The sequence below is a fragment of the Homarus americanus genome, unplaced genomic scaffold, assembly GCF_018991925.1.
Source record: "Homarus americanus isolate GMGI-L3 unplaced genomic scaffold, GMGI_Hamer_2.0 scaffold32929, whole genome shotgun sequence".
In the NCBI taxonomy this organism is placed as follows: Eukaryota; Metazoa; Arthropoda; class Malacostraca; order Decapoda; family Nephropidae; genus Homarus; species Homarus americanus.
In genome coordinates this window covers 7,343,412-7,353,062 of record NW_024737097.1, presented here as the reverse complement: position 1 = coordinate 7,353,062, position 9,651 = coordinate 7,343,412, and the positions used below count along the sequence as shown (strand labels likewise).

The 9,651-nt window shown below is 44.6% G+C and overlaps 2 protein-coding genes across 2 annotated transcripts; both read right to left on the bottom strand.

Moving 5' to 3' along the window:
- Positions 1 to 3,248: 3,248 nt before the first annotated feature.
- LOC121873374 lies at positions 3,249 to 5,203 on the bottom strand. Its single transcript, XM_042376927.1, has 4 exons — positions 5,068 to 5,203; positions 4,584 to 4,919; positions 3,653 to 4,358; positions 3,249 to 3,621 (listed from the first exon to the last, which is right to left on the bottom strand). The coding sequence occupies exons 1-4, from the start codon at positions 5,201 to 5,203 to the stop codon at positions 3,249 to 3,251; spliced, it is 1,551 nt and encodes a 516-aa protein (XP_042232861.1).
- A 3,462-nt stretch (positions 5,204 to 8,665) lies between these two features.
- Positions 8,666 to 9,169, bottom strand: LOC121873373. Its single transcript, XM_042376925.1, has one exon. The coding sequence runs from the start codon at positions 9,167 to 9,169 to the stop codon at positions 8,666 to 8,668; it is 504 nt and encodes a 167-aa protein (XP_042232859.1).
- Between the last annotated feature and the right edge of the window lie 482 nt (positions 9,170 to 9,651).

Here is a 9,651-nt window from a genome sequence, read left to right as displayed (position 1 = left end):
ACTACCATCACCTGTACACTACCATCACCTGTACACCTACCATCACCTGTACACCACCATCACCTGTACACTACCATCACCTGTACACTACCACATCACCTGTATACCACCATCGCCTGTATCCCAAGGTTATCACCTGTACACTCAACACCTGTACACTACCATCACCCTGTATACTCACACCACCACCTGCACACCACCATCACCTGTACACACACCATCACCCTGTACACCAACACCTGTATACTACCATCGCCTGTATCCTGCTATCACCTGTACACTACCACCTGTACACTACCATCACCTGTACACTCAACACCTGCACACTGCCACATCACCCACACTCACCATCACCTCTGCACACCACCATCACCTGCACACTGGTCATCACCTGTACACTACCATCACCTGTACACTACTACCACTGTACACGGCCATCACCTGTACACTACCATCACCTGTACACTATCATCACCTGTGCACTACCATCACCTGTACACTACCATCACCTGTAATTAGCCTGGTCACCTGCACACTACCATCACCTGCTGTACACCAACATCACCTGTACACTACCATCACCTGTACACTACCATCACCTGTACACTATCATCACCTGCGCACTCCACCTCCTGCACACTACCACCACCTGCACACTTGGTCATCACCCTGCACACTCACCATCACCTGTACACTACCATCACTCCACACTACCATCACCAGTACACCTGGCTCATCACCTGCACACTATCATCACCTGTACACTACCATCACCTGCACACTCACCATCACCTGTACACTACCATCACCTGGCACTCACCACCACCTGCACACTATCATCACCTGCACACTACCATCACCTGTACACTATCATCACCTGCACACTACCACCACCTCGCACACTATCATCACCTGTACACTACCATCACCTGTACACTACCATCACCTGCACACTACCATCACCTGTACACTACCATCACCTGTACACTACCATCACCTGCACACTACCATCACCTGCACACTACCATCACCTGTACACTACCATCACCTGTACACTACCATCACCTGTACACTACCATCACCTGCACACTACCATCACCTGTACACTACCATCACCTGTACACTACCATCACCTGTATACTATCATCACCTGTATCCTGCTATCAGCTGTACACTACCATCACCTGTACACTACCATCACCTATACACTGCCATCACCTGTACACTACCATCACCTGTACACTACCATCACCTGCACACTACCATCACCTGTACACTGCCATCACCTGTACACTACCATCACCTGTACACTACCATCACCTGCACACTACCATCACCTGTACACTACCATCACCTGTACACCTCACCATCACCTGCATACTACCATCACCTGTACACCATCATCACCTGCACACCATCACCTGCACACTACCATCACCTGTACACCATCATCACCTGCACACTACCATCACCTGTTCACTGGCCATCACCTGCACCATCACCTGTACACTACCATCACCTGTACACTACCATCACCTGTACACTACCATCACCTGTACACTACCATCACCTGCACACTATCATCACCTCGCACACTACCATCACCTGCACACTATCATCACCTGCACACTACCATCACCTGTACACTACCATCACCTGCACACTACCATCACCTGTACACTACCATCACCTGCACACCACCACCATCACCCGTACACTCACCATCACCTGCACACCACCATCACCTGTACACTACCATCACCTGCACACTACCATCACCTGTACACCACCATCACCTGCACACACTACCATCACCTGTACACTGCCATCACCTGTACACCACCTTCACTTATACACTGCCATCACCTGTACACTACCATCATCTATACACTGCCATCACCTGTACACTACCATCACCTGCACACTACCATCACCTGTACACTACCATCACCTGCACTACCATCACCTGTACACCATCATCACCTGCACACTACCATCACCTGCACACTACCATCACCTGCACACTACCATCACCTGCACACTACCATCACCTGTACACTACCATCACCTGCACACCGCCATCACCTGTACACTACCATCACCTGCACACTACCATCACCTGTACACTATCATCACCTGCACACTACCATCACTTGCACACTACCATCACCTGCACACTACCATCACCTGTACACTACCATCACCTGCACACTACCATCACCTGCACACTACCATCACCTGCACACTACCATCACCTGTACACTACCATCACCTGCACACTACCATCACCTGCACACTACCATCACCTGCACACTACCATCACCTGTACACTACCATCACCTGCACACTACCATCACCTGTACACTATCATCACCTGCACACTACCATCACTTGCACACTACCATCACCTGCACACTACCATCACCTGTACACTACCATCACCTGCACACTACCATCACCTGCACACTACCATCACCTGCACACTACCATCACCTGTACACTACCATCACCTGCACACTACCATCACCTGTACACTACCATCACCTGCACACTACCATCACCTGTACACTATCATCACCTGCACACTACCATCACCTGTACACTATCATCACCTGTACACTACCATCACCTGTACACTACCATCACCTGTGCATTTCTATCATCTCAGTACAAAAGTGGTCCAAACTCGACAGAAGAAAAACAACTGAGAGAGAAAAAGACCATACGTGTGGACCGTCAGCACCAGCAAGTGGCCTCGGCAGGACACCACCATCAAATGTCTCGTAAATCCGGACCAATCACCACTCAGAAACATGAAATCAGTAAATGATGTTGACCAATAACTGTTAAAGAGTATACAGCCACCAGGTGCAGATAGCCAATTACCATCCGACGATACTTGGCCAGTATGGTTGATGTCAGCCAATGGGTATTCAGGAAAGTAAGTCTGTTAAATGTAGACAACCAATCATCACGCGGGAATGCGTAATAAAGGGTAAAGGCAATCAATTATTATCCAAAATACAGAGACATGCAGCTGTCAGATGTAGACAATCAATCACATGTCACCCTTGTCGTATGAGATCAAACACCTTCAGTAATCAAGGCCTTATTCAGCTCATAAATCCATATACATCTGCAACAGAACAAAACAAAACCCAATTAGAACAAGAGAATATTTAGAGTAAAGGTAAACACAAACATAATTTATTCCATAATATGACATTCACCCCTGCCAACATAATCAATCAAACATTATAGCCGTATCTCTGGGGTTCTCTTCGCTGCCGAGTAGAACGACGAAGAGGTAACTCCTGCATGATACTAGGATTCAGCAATGTCGTCCCGGTATCTCCCTCTTCAGCAACTTCCTCACCATTATCCAATGTTTCTGGCTCCACTGAAGGTGAGGTTGATCCAGCAGAGATGTCTAAGAATAAGGTTCCACTAGAGCATGGAGCAAGATCACGGAGAGAAACTGAAGACTCACGTCCATCTGGATACTTGATGTGTGCATACGTTGGGTTAGCCTCGAGGAGCTCCACCTCATCAACGAGAGGGTCACCTTTGCTTGAGCGGACGAATCGGCGTAAGAAGACAGGACCTTGGCAGGAATGTACCCTGACAAGATCGTCTCGGAAAATTGAAAAACCTCTCATGTGGAGTCACGTTGATGGCTGTTGAGAGCAATGATCTAATGGAGTGAAGTGCTTCAGGTAGGAGAGCCTCCCATTCAGTATCCAGAACATCTCGAGATTTGGCAGCTAAACATATGGACTTCCAGATTATGCCATTGTACCCTTCTATTTGACTGTTTCCTGTTGAGTGGTAAGGTGCAGTTTTGCTGGACGCCACTCCACGACTAGCGAGATGAGTTTTCACTTCACGAGACATAAATGCACTTCCTCGATCAGAGTGGACAAAACTCGCCATACCACAAAGCGAGAAGATGGTGTCCAGACATCTGATGACAGTTGAGGATGTCATGTCAGCACATGGAATAGCAAAGGGAAATCTGGAATATTCATCCACAGCAATGAAGAGATATGAGTTTCTCATGTGTGATGGAAGAGGACCTTTGAAGTTAATGCTCAGTCTATCCATTGGTTGAGTAGCTTTGATAAGGGTATTTTCAGTAGGCCTGTGAAATGTTGGCTTGATTTCAGCACATACACGACAATTTGAACAGACCTTTTTCACATCCTCTGTAGAAAATGGGAGGTTCTTTGTTCGGGCAAAATGAAGCATTTTGACAACCCCCGGGTGGCAGAGCCCTTCATGGATGACAGCGAGGTTTGACGATGAGATGGCTCCGCAGAACACTCGGGTGAAAGTGTCAGGAACAACGTTGTCTCCACCTAGCCGATACCAAATGGAATAGCTAAGACAAGCGAGTTCGAGCCGTCACCCTTGTATCTTGTCATTCTTCACTTTAGTCCTCCTATGACTGTCCAGCATAAATGCAACTGATCGCTGGTCAATAACAATGGTGAAGTGCCGTCCCAACAACAGGTGAGACCACTTTCTCACAGCTTCAATTATTGCAGTCACCTCCTTTTCAACAGGAGGATAGTGAATCTCACTGCCAGATAACATTCGAAACATGAAGGCTACTGGCCGACCAGCTTGATTCAAAGTAGCAGACACGGCCACATCCGACGCATCACACTCCACAACAAATGGGATGGCATGGTCAATGCTATTTAGGGCAGCTTCCCCAAGCAGTTTCTTCAAGTCATCAAAAGCTGTGAGCGCTTCACGGTCCAGAGGAAAAGATTTAGCCTTGTAGGGAGGCCATGCCTTGTCTGAAAACTCCAGAATCCACTTAGCGTAATAAGCAAACATACCAAGTACACGTTGAAGAGCCGATCGCTTTGTAGGTGGTGGAAGTTCTTGCAGTGGTTTTAGCCTTTCAAGATCTGGTTTGATTTGACCATTTCCAAGTTGTAACCCAGATGGTAATATTGTCAAGGGAGGGAAATGTGTCACATGGATTCTCCTCCTCCACGAACTTGTCTATGGTTCTTTGAAAAACGGAAACACCATTAATAACACCAAATGGTATACGTGTGAATTGATACAGTCTGCCATTTGCTTCAAATGCTGTAAAGGGTTTATCAGACTCGCTTATGCGTAGTTGATGGTATGCACTCTTTAGATCAAATGTTGAGAACACGTGGTACTTAGCAAGAGTGTTGACCATGGTTTCAATGTTTGGCAATGAATGCGTCGAGATTGGTGTAAATGTTCACCGTAGAAGAGTAGTCGATGCACATTCGTTTTCTGTGACAGCATGATTCATCTCTTGCAATCACCACCTGTGCACGCCAAGGTGATGTACTTGATTCTTTGATGCCTTCGGACAGTTAGCGTTGTATATCTTTGGTAATGAACTGTTGGTCATCAGGGCTAAACTTCCTAGATTTGGTGGCTATCGGCTTTGCATCTCCTCGCATGTTTGCAAATAACAGTGGTTCTGACATAGCTGCTGATGCCAGGCTACATACAGGCTTGTTAACAATGTTCGAAATCTTGAGCTCAGATCTGGGTCCTCCATACTCTATGGTAACTAAGGAGTGTTGTTTTTGGAAATCTATGCCGAGAATAACATCACCACAAAGATTCTCAATGACGCCCAGACGTGTGTTTGGATAATGACTGTCATTCATATAGAGATCCACCGTACATTCACCTATCACAGAAGCTGTTGAAGAAGACATTGCCAGGGTTATACTTTGGGAAACGGGTTTGATGTGAAGCTTAAGCCGATGGGCCACTCTCTTGTCAATGAAACTCTCAGAACTTGCCGAATCAATAAGTTTGTAGCAGTAGGCGGCTGCATTTATGAAAAAAAACCCACCTCACCCTAAAAAAATTCTTACAAAAGGTTTCTCAATTGTTTATTGTAGTATCAGGTGTGCTTAATAACATATCAAAAGTCTACCACAGTCTGACCACGAGAAAGGTCTAATTTTCAAGATGGCGTCGAATAGCCACCAAATCCTAAAAATGCCTGTTACTCCTTCATTATTCATCCTAGAGAAGTAATTTTGATGTCTAACCCCATGTTTTGGTGGCCTAGGAATCTGTTTGGCTTGTTAAAAAAGCGACATGATTACATAATTGTGAAATCCAAGATACAATTTGCTTTGTGTGACTGTTTATTTACATTATTTATTTACTGACTTTATTTGCTAATGACCTTCACTTTCGCATCTTTTCAGGCCTGACCATGAGTGCAAGCACTGTAAACCAAGAGACTTGCCCCATTTGCCATGAAGACTTAGATGTTTCTGATGTGGTTGAACTTCGTCAGAAGGGAGCTGATGGAATCAAGAGTGCGAGTGTGCAAAGAGGGGATGATGTAGTCGTTTCAGCTGGTGAAAAAGTACACATTACATGTCGAAAGAGGTACATCAATCCAAAAGACATTGAAAATATAAAAAAGAAAGAAAGTTGAGCCACCAAAGAGAGGTGCCAGAGTATCATCCAGTCCTTGACGGTGGTTCCCTGGTTCATCGCTTGCCATGGATAAAGGGTGACAGTTATGGTGCCATTGCACGGATGTATGCTGACTTTACCATTCGCCATTATGGAAAAGCAACCGTAGTTTTTGATGGCTATAGTGAAGGTCCTTCAATCAAAGACAATACGCATCAGCGACGTGGGCAGAACACCCGCCCGATCATCAGCTTCAATGCAAAAACTGAGTTTGTTGGAAGAAAGGATGATTTCCTTTCCAGATCTTGCAACATACAAGGACTTATTGATCTTGTAACCGAGGAACTACAGAAGAAGGGCTGCACTGTTATCATTGCATTAGGGGATGCAGACATGGACAATGTCAAGGCTGCAATCAAGGCGTCACAACATCAGCTCACGACCTTGATAGGGGAGGATACAGACCTGCTCATTCTTCTCCTCTACTATGCTGAAGCAAACAATAGGGGCCTCTATTTTCGTTCGGACAAGTCCACAGTTCCTAAGGTGTACAACATTAGTGAGATGAAGCAAGTCCTGGGTAGTGACAGGTGTTCTCAGTTGCTGTTTATCCACGCTTTCACAGGATGTGACACAACTTCCCGCATTTTCAGTGTTGGCAAAAAGTCAGCGTTCCAGAAACTTGTGAATGGTGAATTGACCATTCAGACCTGTGCGAATGCGTTTCTGCTCCCAAATCAAGCAAACAGTGTCATAGAAGACCTTGGGAGCAAGGCGATGGCAGTTCTGTTTGGTGGCAAGAGTACCGATTCACTTGCCTCTTTGCGCTACAACCTTTTGATCGAGAAAATTGTCTCCGCCAAGTCATTTGTTTTCCCAGAACGTCTCCCTCCTACCAAGTCCTCGACTAAATATCATAGCTTTAGAGTGTATAACCAGATCATGGTGTGGACTGGAAAGGAGAGTGACATGAATGCAGTGGATTGGGGATGGAAACTGGAGGACAATCAGTTTGTGCCAGTTATGACCAAGAAAACTGCTGTGCCAGAAAGCCTCCTGCAGATGGTCCACTGTAATTGCACAACTGCCTGCCGAACACGTTGTAGTTGCAGAGGATACGGACTACCATGCACACCCGCTTGTGGACCATGTCAAATTGAAAACTATGAGAATCCATATAATCAACCTTTACAGGAGGAAGAGTGTAATGACTATTTGTTCAGATCAAAGGCATTTTTCAGAAATATATATTATGGGATTTGTTATAACATTTTACCAGTAATCACTACACTATGTTAAATATGCTAATTGGTTTCCTAGATGCCCAAAACAAGGGGTCAGGCACCAGAATTACCTGTCTAGGATGAATAATGATGGAGTCATTGGCATTTTCATAGTTTGGTGGCCATATTTGTCCGCCATCTTGGATTTTGTATTTCTGTAATCACTTCACTATTATTTTAAATATGCTAACTGGATTCCTAGATCCCCAAAACATGGGGTTAGACAATGAAATTACTTGTCTAAGATGAATTAGAAAGAGTAATAGGCATTTTCATAGTTTGGCGGCCATAGTGGTCCTCCATCTTAAATTATGTAATTATGTAATGACTTCACTATAATTTAGATATGCTAATTAGATTCCTAGATCCCCAAAACATGGGGTTAGGCAGCAAAATTACTTGTTTAGGATGAATAATGAAGGAGTAGCGGGCATTTTAGGGATGTGGTGGCTAACTTCGACGCCATCTTGAAAATTAGACCTTTCTCGTAGTCAGACTGTGGTAGACTTTTGATATGTTATTAAGCACACCTGATACTACAATAAACAATTGAGAAACCTTTTGTAGGAATGTTTTGGGGGTCAAACCATATTTTCAGCCGACTACAGAGCAATTCAGGCAATGCGGAACAGCAGCTGAGATGGCACAAAGAGTAGGAGATGAAATTGATGCCGTGACCTGTTTCTTACCCTTAGTCTGACAAACTTTTGCCCAGTGCCTCTTTTTCCACATGAAGAGCAATCACTATCTTTAGCTGGACATCTCGCCCGTAAATGAAGACTACCACCACAAAACCAACATCGTTTCTTAGTGGTCATACTAGCAAGTGTTGAGTCCTCAACTGGACGTATATCTTGTTGATTAGTGTACGGTGACTTAACAGCTTCCTCCACACATCCTGAAGCTGCTGCAATGACAGGGCCTAATGGCTGGAAGGCTTCCTAAATATGCTGTGTACGATCCAAGGCTCTAGCTCGAGAGACTGTGAGAGCCTGATTTTCCAATAGACGTTGACGTATATTTGCAGAAGACAGTCCGTTGATGAAGACATCCCGTACTAACTCTTCACGATATTCTTCGGCCGTGACAGCTTTTAGAGTACAATCTTTGCTGAGTCTGTGCAAGTCGCGAAGAAATTCATCGATCGTTTCGGAAGGACGTTGACGTCTTGTGGCGAGCTGTTGTCTGGCGAATATCTCATTTTTCTTTTTCACATACACCTTTTCCAACACTTGTATAGCTGTTTCAAACTCCGTAGCATCAGCAAAGTATTCATACACAGTAGCAGACACATAGTTTGTCAAACATCGTAGTTTGTCAGGCGCTCTGTCTCCACACTCATTAATAAAGTTTTCAAAAGTTTTACGCCAATGCTTGTATTCCTTCTGAACAGCTGGGGAATTTGGATCAACATCAAGCTTGTCGGGGCAGAGTATGCGTTCCATGTTGCTAGTAGAATATGAGTTGAATAATTTGTCGTATGAGATCAAACACCTTCAGTAATAAAGGCTTTATTTAACTCATAAGTCCATATACATCTGCAACAGAACAAAACAAAACCCAATTAGAGCAAGAGAATATTTAGAGCAGTGGTTCTTAACCTTTTTTGAGTCACGGACCCCTTTGAGAATCTGGTGAAAGCTATGGACCCCCTCCCTAGAAAAATGCACATAAGCATATAAACACAACTTTGCATGCAATGAATATACTTTATTTCTTGAAAATTCATTGCCTCATACAGTGTATGACATACACAAAGTGTGAATAAAGTAAACATTCTAGAAGTCTAAACCTGACGACGATGACGATTGTATGTTACCTGACCGTGTACAGTAGCATCCCATGCCACCCTACAGATTTACTGGTTTTCTTCAGTAACCAAAAATACATACATAACATCTGGTATATATTGACAAAAATAGAACAA